Here is a 17,327-nt window from a genome sequence, read left to right as displayed (position 1 = left end):
TCGCTCCTCCAGCAAGCTGCCACCCCCCTCTGTTCAGCCTTCGACAAGGAGCTCCGGGTTACCACGGAGATAGGAGAGCCAAGTGACTGAGAGGGGTGCGGAGACAAAACGCCTGGTGGGAGAGAAGGAGGTCCTGAAACCAGCTGCCTGCCACAGGAGCCCAGAGCAGCTGGCCTGGGGCAACATTTGACCCTTATGCCCCTGCCAGAGGCAGCCTGGCTCATCCCTAAGGCACCTCTGGCCTCGGAAGGCGGGGCCCACTAGCTTCCGGACGCTTCCTTGCCTAGATCTGTGCCAGCCTCCTCTGAGCAAGAGCCTGGCTGACTGCACACACCTGTCTCAGGACCCCCTCCCTGAGGGAGCTGCAAAGATGATGCTCTGTCCGTCCCCCCTATTGTATGGTGGGTGTGTGACCTTCACAAAGCAGCAGCCGGCCACGCCCCCCTCTCCCACCAGCATTCACGGCCAAGACCTCAGCTCAAGGGTCTCCAGTGGCTAGAAACGAACCCCCTGGGAGCAACCCAATTCCTTCCTGCTCCCCTGCCATTCAGAGAGGAGACAGCGAAGGCAGCGTGTGCACTCCAGGCACACAATACCCTGGTCTCACGAAACAAAGAGACTCCCAACTTCTCCCTCCAGCTGGGGCTGGCGCCCTCCCGCTCCAAGGCACTGCCATCCAGACCATCTGTCACTCTCTGATTGGCCCCTGCTGACCCCTCTCCAGCCCCAGGGTGGCCACCCCTGCAGGCCCAGCCTTGTCACTTTCTCTCTGTAACAGCCTCTCCAGGCAGTTGCCCCCAGCCTCTCAAGCTGAGCCACTAACTCCCCACAGATCCTCCGGGGTACCTGGATCCTTCTAGCCTGGTCCTCCCATTTCCAAGCCACCCTGCCCCGAGCGGCCCCCAGACTTCAACTCCCGGCTGGAAGCTGGCCGACACGGGGTTAAAACATAGGTCCAGCCACTTGTCCCCCCTCCCTGCCTTGCTGCCCCCCAAACCTTGATGGCCACATTTCAGCCCACTCCAGCCAGCCCCCAGAGGTGGGAGGACACACCACCTCTCGGGAGAGGGGGCCTGGGTTACCATAGGTGCAGTTACAGCAGAAGCGAATGATGAGGAGAATTTCCATGGCAGCCTCCGTCCCCGCGGCAGGAGCGGGCGGCCATCGCTCCCGACTCCCCAGCTCCCATCAGCGGCCCGGCCACTCAACCACCTTCCCGGCTGCTGCTGCACAGCCTCCAGAATCAAGCAGCCGCTTCTGAGTGCTCCTCTAGCAAGGGGGAGGGGAGGGGAGGGCTGCGTGCGTGGAGAGGGGAGGAGGAGGGGGGGAGTGAGCCGCCTGCTGGCATCCTAGGGAGAAGCACGTTTGTAGCTGGCCAGCTGCCTGGGGACAGAGGCTGGATTCCTCACATGCACACGCTCACACACACACAAGCACGCACGTACACACACACAAGCACGCACGCACGCACGCTCACACACACACACACACGCACGCACGCGCACGCACACACACAAGCAGGGCACCGTAGTCCACAAAGCCAGACAAAGGAAGGTGACTGTTATCCAAGCCATTCCCCAAAGTACCTTCCATAGTGACTGATGTGTGGCTGTCCTTGGAGTCCTTGGGACCTTTCACTTTCAGTTCCTGCCAAACAGAGGAGAGGAATCACTATCTGGCCTGTCCCCCGAGCCTCCCCATCCCCCATCGTGAGCATGGCAGGAAGCAGGGCTCTGAAACCCAGGGGTGCAAGTAGGAGGAGAGAGACAAAGACTAACACGTGCAGGCCTCCCTCTGCCTCTCTGCTTTCTGAGCCCCTGGGCCACACCCATCATCTCCTGGAGCCTCGGGGGTCCAGCAGCTGATACAGGCAGGAAGGAGGGCTTCCAGGGACCAGAGAGGACTGCGATCATGGTGCTCCTTAGACTGGTCCCCTGAAGCCCCTCCCCAGCAGCTCAGAGGGCCTTCCAGAGGAGGCCCACACCCTCCTCCACCCCACAGCAGCGGGCCACTACTTGGAGGTCTGTACACGTCAGCCCAGGGCCAACAGGCTTTTAGTGGACAAGCACCAGCACACCAGCTGGTCCTTGGGCATGAGCAGCCCCTGAGATAAGGAGCGAAGGGTCCCACACACCTGCACAGGGGGAAGCAGGGAGGTGCAGGGCAGTCCGAGCTGTATCTTACCCATATTGAAAGGGACTCACCCAGCCACCGGCCCCACCCAAACTCCCCACCCACCACCTCTGGGCTGGGCCTCAGAGAGGAAACTTCAAGGAAGGAAGAGGCAACACCCCTCCTGGATCCCGTGCAAGGTGACAGGGAGTGAGTGCCGGAAGCAGACCCCAGGGATGGCTTATCTGATCCTAACCTCTTTCATCTGCCTTTAGAGTCAGAGGTTCCAGCTCTAGCCCTTGCCACTGGACCAGTGTGGCCTGTAATTGGAGCTGTAATGCAATCCCCACTTGGAAGACTGAGTGCATGGTTGGCGGAGGGGGGGTGGTTTCCCAGTGGACGTGTCAGCAGGAAGGCGGGGACGAGGTGAGGCCAAGGTCAGGTACCAGGTGATGTTGCCTGCTCTGCCTGGGAGGAAATGCCCAGGCAGTGGGAGCTCCACACTTCCTACTCCTGTCTCAAGCTGTTTCTAGACAGAGAAAACCCCCAGGGACTGAGCCTGGGGTGTGGGGCTGGGGAAAAGGGAGGTTACTCAGCTTCTCAAGGCCGTGTCTGGATTCCCAGATTTAGGGAATTTTTCTCCGTGTCCCCTTCCAGTGCAGCCTAGAGGTATGAAATCGCTCTGCTGCAGAGGAGGAGGGCCTCATTGCAGTAATTAAGTGGCAGCAACAGTGGGAAGTGACGGCGTCTGCGCAGGAGTCAGGGTGAGAAGCCACTGGCAGCAGGCCACGGGCCCCGCTCTGCCCTGGGGGCCAGCTGGCTATGAGAGGGGCTTGGGGAAGAGCGCAGGGGTTTCTGCCAACCATAGAGAACAGGCAGTCAGCCCAGGCTAAGAGGAGAACCCCCCGACCACACTCTGGGCCACACATGACCCGGGCACCTGGGCAGCCTTGGCAGGGTCACTCTGAACACAGATGGGAAACCCAGTTTGTACCCAGGGAGGGCGGGGAGCCGTGAGAGGAACACCCTTTCTCCAGCCTCATTGCTCCACTTAGAGGGACCTTCCCACCCCTCACTCCACTCCGTCCTCCCAGGCAGAGGGTGACTCACCTGACCCCTGGGTTTGGGAGAAGAAACAGAGCTCAGCCCTCCTCTCTCTGCCCCCAATAGATGTGTTTGAACGTGGAGGGGAAGCGTTAGCAAATCCAGTGTGGTTACAGATCCACGTCCACATTTTTCCAATCCGGCTTTGACTAGTAATCAAGCTGACATTTTCATCTCCATCTGCCCTACTCTTGTCCTGCCTCCCAGCTGATTCCAAACTTGGGTATAACCCTTATAACCCCAGTAATTTCTCGAAAACTATCCTGCACCTCACCAACTTTTCCAGCATCAGAGCTGAGAGAGAAAGCAAAGGATTCAGAGGGGCCTATAAGGCAGGACTTCCAAAACTGCAGAAGGAGCTCCCTTTCCTTGGAACCAGAGGTTCTCCTGCCCCAAGATTGGAGCTGGGTGTTGTGATTGTAAAGCCAGTGGCCTGGTTGGGAGGGGGGGTGGGGGGTATCCCTGAGATCTTTTTGGCTTAAGGGGTGAGCTGGGCTGTGCTCCTGAGGAATCCTAGAGCCCTTCCCTGCCACTTCCTGGATAGAAGTGTCGGCGGCAGACAATGCCACATCTTTGCCCTGCGGAGGAGGGTGGTGGGAAGGCTGGGCTGCAGCCGCAGGGACAGGCATATTCCCAGCCAGGTCTAGGGCTTCTTATCCACGTGGCCTTTGTCCACTCTCTATGGGACTGCAAGGATCTTAGAAGATCACCTAGTCCAGACTCCCTCAAATCTTCCTGATTATAACCACCTGGGGAAGTTTGTTAAAAATACAGACTCCTGGGCCCCACCCCAAACTTTCTGAATTGAAACTCCAGGGAAGGTGCCTGAAGATCTGCATTTTAAACAGTGCCCCTGGTGGTTCTTGTCAAGCAAGCTTGGGAGGAGCTGGATCAATCCAGACACCTCATTCTACAGCAGAGGAAATAAGCCCAAGAGCAGGGAAGTGACTTGCTTAAGGTCACCACAGTGTGGGAGAATGCTGCCTTTTTAATTTCCTTTTTTGCTTCCCCTGTTCTAATGCAGAATAACCTAAAACAGAATAACAAAATCATACATAAAGCGATATTCTTATGTTAAGAGGGAAAATGTCAAGTGCAAGAAAGCAAATCAGGCTAAGTGCTACTCATCAGGGGAACCATTTTCCTCACTGGCAAGCAGGGGAGGAGAGGCCCTAAGGCTAGAAGGCTCTGAGCAGCCCCCCAAACCCCGAGTCGTAAGGGTGGCTGTGCAGGGAGCCGCCCACCTCGGAGATCTTCTGGAATTGGTTGTTGGACTGGCTGCACTTCTCAGCTGTCTCCAGAGCGACTTTATAGTTATCCACAAACGCTTTGTACACGCCAAGCTGGCTGGCCTGCAGGGAGAAGAGAGAGAAGGGCAGGAGAGGGATGGGGAGAGAGGATTAATGAATGGATGAAAGCATAACCAGAGCACCTGGAGCTCCCTTAGCACTCAGAACCTCTAACTCAGTCCAAGTGGCTAGCTGGGAGCAGAAGGAAAAGGCAGGATGAACATACTACAGTATCCCTTTGAACTTGGTAGTTTCCATGGAAACTGGCTCAGCCAATAAGGTTAACAAGGGGGTACTGGGGGTTGGGGGGAGCAGGGCACGGCCTTTGTTGGCATGCCAAAATTCAGTTCATTGCAGCATTTGGCTTTATTTAGCATCATCAAAGTCTCACACGGTTTGAAGCCCCTTAATGCCTCACGCATCTTTCACATCTTGGAATTAGCTGAAGCAGGGGGAGACAGGGAGAGGGGTGGGCACATGTGGCCTGCTCAGTGCCCCACTCCCCACGCTCAGGGTGGGGAACTGTATTTAAAGGCACAGTCCCCACTTCCCTCGGCCTCCCTCGAGGTCCCTGTCCCCACCTCCTCAGCCTTCAGGGAGCCAGAGGTCCTTCCTCTCTACACATTTGCATGTCACTTTGAACCTAACACAAAGCTTTCCACAGCTTCGGACCACATAGAGCCTCGTCGCCTCCTTGGGGAGGCAGAACAGATGCCATCAGCCCTTTCTGCAAAAGGGGAAACCAAGGCTCGTTAATTCAATTCCGCAAATATTTATGGAACGCCTTCTCTGTGCTCTGCATATACATTCCCTCTCACCAGAGCAAAGGGTGAAAATTCTAATTAAATCACAATGAGATACTACTTCATACCCATCAACCTGGTCAATATGTAAAAGTCTAATGATATGAAGGGTTGGAAAGAATGTAGGAAAATAGGAACTTTTCCAGACTGCTTGTGGGGGTATAAATTAGTATAATTATTTGGAGAGTAAGTTGTCAATAACTAATAAAGTTGAAAATATGCACAGCTTAGCTTACTACTTAGCAAATCCTCTTCTACAAACAGACCCCAGGGCTACGCTGTCCCGTACAGGAGCTACTTGCTACACATGGTTATTGAGCGCCTAAAATGTGACTAGTCCAAACTGAGATGTGCTGAGTGTAAAATACACACTGGGTTTCAAAGGCTTAGTATGAGAAAGAGAATGTGAATTATCTCATTCGTTTCTTAATCTTGTTTACATGTTGAAATGATAATATTTTGACTCTATTGGGCTAAATAAAATATATTCTGAACATTCATTTCACCTGTTTATTTTTACTCAATGTGACTACTAGAAAAATTTAAGTTATATACGTGGCTCGCACTACATTTCTACTGGAAAGCACTGCTCTAGAGAAACTTGCATAGGTGTGTGCACAAGGAAATGTGAACAAGGGTATTCACCTGCTTCACTCTTTCTTTTGTAAAAAGACTGGAAACAAATGCTCACAAGAGGAACCCATACACACAGTGCAGTTAAAATGGATGAACCAGAACTTTGTGTAGCAACACTGACAAGTTTCAAAATGAATGCTGATTGAACTGCAAAATATCTGATACATATAGACACACTTATATACACTTTAAAAGTACATGCAATGCCATAAAAAGATATATATGCATAGCAAAAACACGAACTGCAGCCTAGAGGGCTACACACCAAATTCATATCAGTAGCTGCCTCTAGGTTGAGAGGAAGGGCGAGAGGAAAGGGAGAGAGAGAGAGAGATTGAAAAGTCTTTCCATGTATCTTCAGAGCTTGACATCTGTTCCTTCTGGGAGGTGGCTGCACCACTGTTTGCTACATTATTCTCTAGAGTTTCCGGTTAAAATTTTTTTCAATGAAGTAGCAAGGACGTCCAGCTGCTGCGAGGCTTCTACCCGCCAAGGTACGAGGGGGGAAGTGGGCTGCCCCTGAGCCCTGCCCCGATCGACTCTGCTTTCTGCAGAATCCCTGTGCTCCTCAAGGATCCAAAGAGGTGGGTGGGGGACCTGGAGCCACCCAGGGCAGAGACAGAACTCGAGGAAGCTGGCAGGTGGGGCGCAGGAAAGCCAGAGGGGAAAGTGAGAACTGGGATGCTTGTGAAGAAGCCAGGGCCAGAGCCGTGCAGGTCTCAGCCCCAGATGGGCCAGACTTTTCAGAAAGGAAAATCCCAGATGGGGAGGGGCGGGAAGGGATGGAGTTCGTTTCCTCTTCCAGAGGGAGTCCTGGCCCACTGGTGTCCTGAGCTACAGGGGATGTGCTATAGCCAGTCACTTCCTAAACCAAAGTATCATTGCTACTCTTCTAAGTATGCACATTCTTTGTCCCCCTTACCACAGAAGGATAAAGGCTGGGTGCTCAGGGTGGAACGCTACCCTCCTATCCCACTACAGAAGGGAGTAGCCGGAGGTGAGCCAGAAGCAGGAGCCACCTGGGCAGAAGGCCTGTGTGCAGGGGTCACCGGCCATCCCAGGCACTGCCATCTCCATGGAGCACCCTAGCCTGCAGGGTCCAAGGCCTGGCCTGCCAGGGCCATTAACTGGGAAGTGGAGGTTGCTTGGAAACAGCAGCTTGGCACTGGGGTGATCCCATAAAACAAATAACAGAGATGCTAATTCCCTTCTCTCAGTAATGGATAATCAAATACCCGGAGACCAGCTGAAAATAAACTGTCTCCAGATGCCTGGCCTGCCCAGCCTCCTCCCAAGCCTGTAGCCCCAGGGGGCTTCAGACACCAGTTCATGATGCAGGGGGAGGAGAAGAGGTGGGTAGCAAATTCATAGCCAGGCCAGTGAAGCTCAGACCAGAATGGGGAAACCTGGTGACAGCGGGGTCCAAGTGACACAGATAAACTGGGACAGCCTTTCCACTATGCTCCAGGCTACTCACTCCTACCACCCCCCCACCCCCCAAACCCGCCCCGGGGTTTGCTCTCTTCTGCCCTCCTGAGGGCTGAGGAGAGGCTGCCCACCAAGCCAATGAGCTCAGGCTCCTGGACCAGGCGGGCAGTGATGACCGGGTGTTCATCATCCCTGAACTGGGGCCAGCACCCTGGGGCTGCCAGAACCAGAAGTGTGGAGTTCCCCCGCAACAACGCCCTTCAGGCATGCTTCGTCCTAATAATAATAATAATAGCAGTAATAATAGTAATAACAGGAATGATAATGGCTAACTACTGAGTATTTACTAATTTACTAGATTCCAAGTCCTGTTCCAAGAACTTTTCAGGTATTAACTCACTCAGTCCTCACAACCATCCAATAAAGTAAATACTATTATTATCCCAATTTTTACAGATGAGGAAGCTGAGTCAGGAGAAGTTGGGTAAGTTGCCCAGTGTCACAGGTTTAACCTGTGGCAGAACCCGGATTCAAACCCAGCTGCGACCTGGCTCTAGAAGCTGTGCTCATCTCTGTAACACTGCTGTCCCTCAGGACACAGACCTCAGGTCCTGTGATGTCTCCTCAATGCCTTTCCAACTTCTCCCTGGTCCCAGGGGTCAAGGACACGGTGCACTCATTCACCCATTCATGTACTGATCACTGGGCTGGTTCTGGGGGTCCAAATGGAAGAAAATACAGTCTGTCCTCCTGGAGCGTATGGCTCTGGGGAGTCAGGCAGTTTAGTGTTCACGGAGGGGGTAAGCATAGGGGCTGCATTTCAGAGGCTGTGGACGGCTTCTCCACGGAGGTCATTTCTAAATTGGAAGCTGACCAGAGAAGCCAGACAAGACAGAGAAGGACATTTCAGGCTAGAGCGCAAGTACAGAGAGGTCAAGCGTGCATTCAGTGTGAACTGAGACCAGAAGGTTCAGCGTCGGGGGCGCAGAGGGTGGGGCGGCAGCAGCCAGAGGCCAGGGGTGGACTGAGGCCAGCAGCAGAGGGTCTCATAAGCCACTCCTCGGAGCCTGGCCTTTATCCAAATCCCTGAGCAGGGGGGACTTGACGTCCGGTCAGGAGTTTAGAAAACGCTCTCCTGCTTTTTAGGTAGAGGCCAGAGGCTGCCTGGGAGGCAGGTCTGGGGCAGAAGCCACTCATGAGGCCACAGCAGTGGTCCAGGTGAGGGCGCCAGAGGGCTGGAGAGAAGCAGGTGGCTGTGAGCTTTAAAGAAGTGGACTCCATGGGATGCAGGGAGGTGGAAGGGGGTGGGGGAGGGGAGGTGCCAAGGATGAGCCCCACCCCCGGGAGTCATGGATGGATGGGGGTTGGGACATGGCCGCACCCACTGAGACAGAGGCAAGGAAAAGAGCAAAGAACTTCAGAGCCAATGAGTTCAGTTTTGAGCATGCTGAGCTTGTGGCCTAGGAGCATCCAAGAAAGAGTCTTCTCCATGTAAGAAAAGCAGAGCCCTGTCCACTCAACAGGTCCCACCACTGCAGGGGAGGAAAAGGAGAAGCACTGCTCCCTGCCCTCCCCCACAATTCATACCCAGAGGATAGGGCCACAGACTCCTGAGCTCCATCCTGCCTGCTGGACTGGCAGAAGTTACGTGGTGGAAAGCCGGGTGGGGGCCCTGTGGGTGTGACTGGGGGTCCTCAGGGGACGCGGCCAGAGACGGACACTGAGCTAGAGGAGAGGGTTGTTCCCGACCAAGGCCGCATGCTCCTCCCACCTCCTCTGTCCTTCTCCCTGCCCTGCCACGCGGGTGGGCTGGGCTTTTAGCGCTTCCTGCTCCAGGGTCCTCAGGAGAGGATCGTTAGCTGGCATGGTCTCCCTCCCGACTCTTCACTTCAGAGGCAGTGCGAAAGCGAGGCGAACATCTGAAGTCTCAGGTGAGCAGTCCCTGCCCGTCCACCTGGCACTTGCCCCTCTGCCGGCTGAGGTACAGGACCCTGCAGCCCAGCAGGGGAGCCTTCGGTCCAGCCCTGGAGCCCCCAGGTGAGAGAAACAGTGCCCTGCCAAGGGCACCTACCCATGTGGTCTGTCTCTGGCAGCCCTAGAAGCAGTCTAGGGCTTCACTGGGGGAGGCCGGGAGTCGGGGCACCAGGCCCAGGTTCCCCATAAGGCAGAAGCCCAGGCTTTCCTCCAGGACTCAGAAATGACCCAGGCCTTCAAGGAGGCCAGGAGGTCTGGGGCTGACCAGTCCTCTCTCAACACCGGCAACTCCACTGAGGCCCCGGGTAAGGGCCCTCCATCAACGGGAGACTCACCAGCTTCTGGAAGAGGTGGCCCATGGTGACCTGGCTGTCCCACTGCTGCACCTTGGGGCAGAGGTTGTCATAGAACTCCTTGTGGATCTCGTAAATGTCCTGGATCTTGTAGAAGATGGTCTCGATCTGTTGGATGGTGAGCACGGGCTGGGAGGTGGTGGCAGTGGCCTTCAGGGGTTTCATGGGCTGGGAGAGAAGAGGAAGAAAGAGCAGAGGTGAGAGGCAAATCAACCGGAGGGTCAGCAGGCCCAGGGCCCAGATTAGGCCCTGCTGCTGCTCGGGTTCTGCCCAGATAAGGCCACTGAGGCCAGGGCACCTGAAGCGTGGTTTGAATGGAGCAGCTGCTGTCACAGGCCCCAACAAGCCACCCATTACTGTGAGAAGAGGGAGCCTGGTCCAGCAGTCCCAGCAGGTCCGAGGGGTGGTGCCAGGACACATTTCTCCCACCCCGTGTCCCCTGAGGGACCTCTGGTTCTCAGCCTGTACTGGGTTTGCGCTTGATGGTTTAACAGGGTCCATAGCTTTCTTCCACAATGGCCTCATGCTCTGAGTCATAAACTCCCTTGTCATGCTTCAGTGGGAAGGAGGGTTGACTGGGAACTCAACCCCTTAGCTATTTCCTTCCAAGAAACAGAACATGATTCTAGGACTTGGGGAATAGAGTTTCTAAGGGACCCAAACCAATCTCACCTGCATTGGTATCTTAAGTTCCCATCACTTAGTATAGAGGGAGTGAGCACGGTGGCATGCATGCCACCGTGCTCCCTCCTGTACCCATGGCAGACATTGCTAAGCAATCACAATGATCTTTCTCACTGAGCCTTGTCGTAGCCTCAGACTCTTTCTCAATGCCGAGGTTGACATGCAAGATGACATGCAATAGCCCTATCTGTCATCTCTGCTTATCTACGCCAAGATGCTCCAAGGCCTGCTGGTGGAGAGGGTGAGGTGGACAGACAGAAGCTCAGGACCATCCCCAACACCTGCTGGGAGCCTAAGTCATCACCTTAAAGCCCAACATTAAGGGAAAATGAGGCTTGGATACATTTTCTTCAGTGTGATTTCTGTATTTTCTAAATCACCTCCAGTGAGTAAATATTAATTTTATAATCAGGAAAAAAAGCTATTAAAATTCATCACTGAAACAAACAATAAATGATACTGAAGGATAAAGAGCTCCTCCATGGTTGACCTTCCTTCAGCCCTAAAGCCCCCAAAGATGCCCAGACTGCACATCAAAGGCCCTTTGATGGGGAGAGGGTCTGGGAACCTGCCCCATAGAGAAGGCATGGGGGTGGGGAGGTGGCGGGGAGGGGTACGTTTACTTGAGAGAGAGAAGCCTGAGTCAGACATGGTTGGTCTTCTTCATCTACTGTGAAGATAAAGGGCTGTGTGGAAAGAGGCCTTTGACTCAGTCTGGGTCATTCTGGAGACCCAGAGGGTAGAAAGAAGTTGCAGGCACAGGTATGGGCTCACTAGAGCCGCCCCCCACTATCTCACAGGATTAGGTAGCGAGCTTTCGACAAGGCAAGCACTCTAGCAGAGAATGGGTGACTCAGTGCTGGACTGCAGGGAACACCTCCACTGAGGGAAGCCGAAGTTATCGCTGGCTCACCCTGAGAGAAGACCCCCAAGCTCAAGCCAGCCACAGCAGCCAGATGTCCAGCCAGGCTTCACTCTATCCTCCCATCTGTCTGTCCACAAGGGGAAGTCCCATCTACTTAAAAACCTAGACAATGCTCTGACTTCTGGCTCCCCTGTTCTCCCAGCTCTAAAAAATCCAGACGTGATGATGAAGGCAAGAAAAAGCAGAAGTCCTCCTCTGACCCTCTCAGTGCTGGAACCAATGAGGCCTTAACGTCCAGCCCTTTGCTAGGAAAGCAGGCTGGGGTTCGACCTGGTGCAGGCCAGGCAGTGTGGGCCAGAGTCCCAATTCTGCTGCTTAATAGCTGTGGGCAAGTCGCTTAGCATCTCTGGGCCTCAGCAGCCTTACTTGTGAAACCGGGATAATATTACCTTCTCAAGAACACTGATGGGAAGATCAAAGGCCATAGCTTATCTAAAAGATTGAGTATGTGCCTGGCACATAGAGGGCAATCAATAAATGTTAGCTGCTACTGTTATTACTATTTACGCCACAAATAATGGACCAAGTGCCCATGTAAGGCCAGACCAGGGGGTGTAGGGGGTATTCAGTGATTCACTAATCACTGCCCCCATGGAGCCTCCCATCTAGTAGGGGAGACAAACAAAACACAAGGAAACAATCAAACACAAAATCACACATAAGTGCAATGAAGGAAATAAGAAGGGGATGTCCTGCTGAGGGACAAGAAGGAGACACTGACCTGAAATGGAAGTGTGGGGGCAAAGGGGACAGTATTTCAGGCAGAGCTCCTCAACGCCTGGTCCCAAGGTGGGAATAGCTTGGGCAGAGAGAGAAGCTAGAAGCAAGCCCGTGAGCCTGTGTGCTGCAAGCAAGGGGGTTGGCGAGCAGGGCCCTCAAGGAGGGCTGGAGGGGTGAGCAGAGGCCAGATCACACAGGGGGAAGGAATGCGGCTTGTAAGCCCATGTAATGACCTGGCTTTCCCTGGAGGGATTGAAACAGGGGAGTGACGGGGTCCAATTTTCCCTTTAGGAGATTATTTTTATGACTCATGCTGCTTGCTCCGGACAACATTATAATCTATTTGGGTAAACTGGACCAACGCAAATGAAACATTTTCGTGGACAAAGCAAGATACACTTATTACTCGACTTGGACTGTAAATACCAACCAACTGGCACTGCTCGGAGAGGGCTTCACAGAGGTGGTGATGGGAAAGGGCCTCAGAGGGAATATCAGAGTAAGTGGAGGGGTGGGGCCTGGGGAAGCATGCCAGGCAGGGACACAGAGGGAACCGGGGCCAGGAGAAAGGAAGAATGTTTTCCCCACCCCAGGTGGGCAGCGACATTGAGCTCATGGCTCCTGATGTCCCGTGAAGGACACAGAGCTGGCCCTTGGGATCAGTCAGAGTTTACCCTTTTTACCTCTATCTACCCAGGTCCAGAGGAGGGTCCAAGTCACCGCGGAGTCCCTGTCCCAGCCAGGGTGCAATCCCCAGCCGGGGGGAATAAAGGAAATAGGAGAGAACAGTCTGGGGAAGAAGAGGGGGTCAGGATTTCTCCGAAGCTGCTGGGGAAGCGCTCAGGCCTACGCAGGGACAAGACACAACTGCTCTGCTTGCTCCTAAACTCCCACTCTGTCTGCAAAAGGGGAAGCGCCGGTGCTCGCCAGGGGCAGGTCACACGGACAGGGACTGCGCTTGGGGAATCAGGCCGTTGGTTCTCAGGACAAGGTCGGGGGCCTTTGGGGGAAGGGAAAGTGCTGGGTGCGTGCCCCCAGCTGGCTTGAGACCCTTGGAGGCAGTTATTTTTTTCTGGTGAAGCCCTGAAAATAGGCCTCGGGCGGGGAGGACAACAGAAGGGCACAGGCAGCCCTGCTCTCCTGACAGAGCACACCAGCTACCCCTCCCTCTCCCCAGAATCCTGCCACAGAGGACAGGGCGCCAGTTCCCCATTTTATTAGAGTTAACTCAGGCTCTGGGCATCCCATGAAGTGCTCCTCAGGAAGGCGGGCCAGGCGGGTTTGAACTCCTTTCATGACTTCACACTGTCATTTGTCTCTTCCGTCCCCCAGCAAGTTGCCTTTTGACTTTCGAAACCAGGGGAAGAAATCGGCCCACTTCCTCTACCTCCTATCCCAAGAGGCCTGGAGGCTGCCACATGCACCTTTGTTAACTATCACCCCAGGCTGGGGGCAGGGGTGGAGGGGTCGGGGGAGCGTCCTGAACCTATCTTACAGATAAGGAGCAAAGCAAACTCCAGAAGGAGAGTCGAAGAGAGGAAGGCCAGGTGGGACCCAGGGCTGGAAGGTGCTGAAGGCAAAGGCAGGCCAGAGGCAGCACCCAGCTCACTTGCAGCCTGCGGAGACTTGCAGAATGACGTGCATTTGGTCTGCCCCCCCTCCTCCACTCCCCACCTCAGCCCCAGCTCCCAGACCCTCTTCCCTTGTCCTCTGAGCCCAGCAGGAACCTGGAGGGTTCTGGAAGGTTACCAAACCTTGCCCAGCCAGCAACCCAGGCGGCGGGAACAGAGCCTCCTGTGTGGCCTCCCTGTCTGCGTCTGTGTGTCCACAGTCCAGGCTACACACGCCCAGCTGTTTGCGTATCAGGAAGCGTGAAACTGAGAACAAACACTCAGGGGAAGAGCAGCGGGAATGGGGGTAGGGTGGTAAGAAGGAGAGCTGGGCGTGGGAGGCGGAGGGAGCTGGGGAAGACAGGTTTTCTTCTCTAAATGCCTTTGTCAGATCACCACAAAGAGCAAAGGGCTTAGCTCCTGGGTAGCTGGGAAGGGCCCCCAGCTCCAGCAGAGAGAGGAGGGCTTCATTCCTCATCTCTGAGGCTTATCATCTGAGACTGTGGCCGTGGAGGGTCCTGTCCCCTCTTCCGGAGGGGCCTCCAGGTACAGAGCAGGCCTCCTGGCTCGTCCCTCCCTAGCTCTTGCCTCTGCTCCAGAAAGAACCAAGCCAGGATGAACAAGCTGGGGGGAAGAGGAAGGACCTACCCTGGGTCACACCCCAGGACGGGGAGCCTCAGCCTCACAGTTTTTGCCTTGAGAGCATGAGCTGTTAGAAAGGCAGGCAGGTAGGGAGTGTCTTGGCCCCTATATCTGTTATCTTTACCCAGACAAATGGAACTCAAATTAGGCCCAGTGACAGGTGAGAACCGAGCTGGAACCTAAGAGGGGCGTGCTTCTGATGGGAACATGTACCTCCCTTTCCTTCAGGGAACTGGTGGGTTGATAGAAACAAACAGGCTCTAACCTGCGCTCTTTCCCAGAACAGGAGAAAATAATAGAATCCGCTCACACTCAGGCTCTAAGAGCTTTCCCTGCACACTCACTTAACCCTCACAACAACCCCATGAAGAGAGTACTAATATTAGTATACCCAGTTTGCGGGTGGACAAAATGAGGCACAAAGGTTCATTAATCTGCTGAAGGTCTACAGCTAGTAAGCAGTCGAGCAGGGATTCAAAGCCGGGCAGTCTGGTTCCTTTGAACTTCTTTCAAATATGCATCCTTTAAGTAATGACAACTATGCCCCTTTGTTTGGGCACAGCAATTCATAGTTTATAAGGTGTATTTCGTCTGTCTGTCCTCCTTCCTTTGGATAATATTTCAGTGTCTAAGTACCTGGCACTGTACTAGGTCCCCAAAAGGATCACCTGATTTTCTCAACCCCATGAAGAGAGAGAAGGTAATGGCATTGTTTTCATCTTCAGATGAGGAAACTGAGGCTCAAGAAGGTTATCCATGGCTTGCCCAAAGCCGTTTTTTAAATTAATTAATTAATTAATTAATTAATTAATTATTGGCTGTGCCGCGCAGCATGTGGGATCATAGTTTCCCAACCAGGGATTGAATCCTTGTTCCTTGCATTGGAAGTGTGAAGTCTTGGCCGCTGGACCGCCAGGGAAGTGCCACCAGTGGTTTTTAAAACCGACAATGCATGTAAGAAAGCATGTGGCCCAGTACATACACACACATATACACATATCCACACAAGCCAGAAGTTGCATGAAATAGTACTTATTCTTACTACATGGGATGCATGCCGACATTTTCTTTCTCATTTGTTGTAAAATGCTGGTTCACCCCACTACACTGATTACACTACCCACTAATGGTTAAGCTGCACAGTTTGAAAGACAGGGCAATACGTCTACTATTAATGGCAGCGTCAAGTCTTGCCCTAGTTCTGGCCCCAGACCCGAGTCCTTATGGACCTGCCAAACTGTTCCTCCCTTGAACAAATGACTGTGCAGACCAACAAACTCCCAGTGAGATCGACCACCAACTCATCCCAGTGTATTACAAAGCAGCTACACATCTCAATAGTTACTCCTGGGGTAATAAATGCCAAGTCCCCTGGGACACCGGGTGACAATACCTCATATCGCAGCAAGTACATAAATGCGTATCTTACAATTCTTGTAAGAATGACTTTCTACTGATTTACATCTACGTTTCTTATCCCTCCTTTTCTTGATATCAGCTGATGTCTCAGACTGCGCAACACCCAGGGAAGAGAACTTTACATGCCACAATCACTCTGCATAGTAAGTATCCAGATGCATCTAATACGCACTTTCTTCAGAGGCAAAAACATCTTATATCTGTGTGGTTACTTTTACCTTTTGAAAACATTGTATTATTCCCCTCTCAGTCCGATTCTCAAAACAACGCCTCCGTCTTGGAGAGGAAACTAAGGCACATTCACAGAGGGCGGCAGCCTGTCTAATGCCTCAGAGCTTCTCAGAACACACACTGACAGCGCTTCAACTCACATTTCCTGCCAGAGGGCCTCAGGATGGTGCGAATGGTTAACTAGTCCAGGGAGAAGGAAGGAACGGGACTAGGGATGACAAAGAGGTCTCAGCGTGATTGACTGGTTGAGATTGCCCAGAGTACCAGCTGGAGTCGGAGGCTAAGACCCCACCTGGACAGAGAACTGTGATCCATTAGTAATGCCTGCACTATAGTCAGGGATGATGGAGTATCTGCCACCCCCAAACCAGGTGGTGCTTCTTCTTCTACCTTTCCCCGGGGCAGGTAATGGAGAACCGGGGCTGAGAGGCCTTTTCAGTGACGTTGGCTGCCAAGCCATAGGCAGAGTAGTACCACAGACCCCGCCCCTGGGAAGGACTGGTCCAGGTCCCCCTCCCTCTCCAACTCCAAAAGCAGTTTTAGAGCACAAAGGCCCCAGAGTATATACTCACCAGCAACAGAGCTTCCAGCTGGTTGATATAGATCTCTTCGCTGGCCAGGAACCCTGAGAGAACCAGCTTCCTCATCTCCAGGCCTTTCCCTGCTTCCACCTGTAAAAGCAGATCAAAAGCCAACAGCTCATGAGAAAGGAGACCAAAATCCTGAGCAGCCTGTTTTCTTGCCTTTTTTCTCTTCTTTAACACTTTTGCAGGGGATAAAAGCCAAATACTTATTATAGAAAATTTGTAAAATATAGAAATATAAAAGGAAAAACAATCACCCTTACTCCTACTGCTAACGTCTTGCTTTAATTCTCTCCCATCCTTTTTTTCCCCACATTTCCTTATTTGTATCCATCCTCCTATTCAACCTTATAATAGTGAGCAAGATAAAAAAGAACCTGACCCCATGTGTGGGAGAAGTTTAATGGGGGTGGGGGGTGGGATACAGACAGTTAAGAAGGGGAGTCAGAGTCATGACTGAGGCAAGGCATGGTCACATGGAGGGCACAGCAGGGGCCAGAGGAGGTGCCGAGCGGAAGTGATGTATAAACAGAGAGGAGTAGGGACAGAGAGGATGGGATGGAAGTGGGCATGGGAACCCCGGCCGAGTGGCCTTCCAGCTACACCTCTGACTATATCTTCCTGTCTCTAGGGGTTCAATCCCACAGTGGAAGGTGCTGACTGTGGGCCATCAACTTTACCCCTTGTACCCACCGACCCCCGCCAGCATTTCCTGACTGCCTGACTGCGTAAGGCACAGACGCCAACAGGCCTCCTCCTCCCTCCAGAATTCCTTCTCCTCTATGGTGGAGATCATACCCCATTTAGCCTTGA

General features: G+C 53.4%; 1 protein-coding gene across 3 annotated transcripts in view; it reads right to left on the bottom strand.

Moving 5' to 3' along the window:
• ABR (ABR activator of RhoGEF and GTPase) overlaps positions 1-17,327 on the bottom strand; it is a 182,819-nt gene that overhangs the window by 56,026 nt on the left and 109,466 nt on the right. For all 3 annotated transcript variants that reach the window (XM_081220034.1, XM_081220035.1, XM_081220033.1), the window contains 4 exons: positions 16,503-16,601; positions 9,682-9,867; positions 4,461-4,568; positions 1,587-1,647 (listed from right to left, as the gene is read on the bottom strand). In XM_081220034.1, coding sequence (XP_081076160.1) covers positions 1,587-1,647; positions 4,461-4,568; positions 9,682-9,867; positions 16,503-16,601 — 454 coding nt within the window. The remainder of the gene's footprint in view (positions 1-1,586; positions 1,648-4,460; positions 4,569-9,681; positions 9,868-16,502; positions 16,602-17,327) is intronic.

This window comes from Mesoplodon bidens (assembly GCF_964165515.1).
Source record: "Mesoplodon bidens genome assembly, chromosome: 19".
In the NCBI taxonomy this organism is placed as follows: Eukaryota; Metazoa; Chordata; class Mammalia; order Artiodactyla; family Ziphiidae; genus Mesoplodon; species Mesoplodon bidens.
The sequence above is the reverse complement of the archived record's forward strand: the minus strand, read 5'-3'. Positions and strand labels throughout refer to the sequence as shown.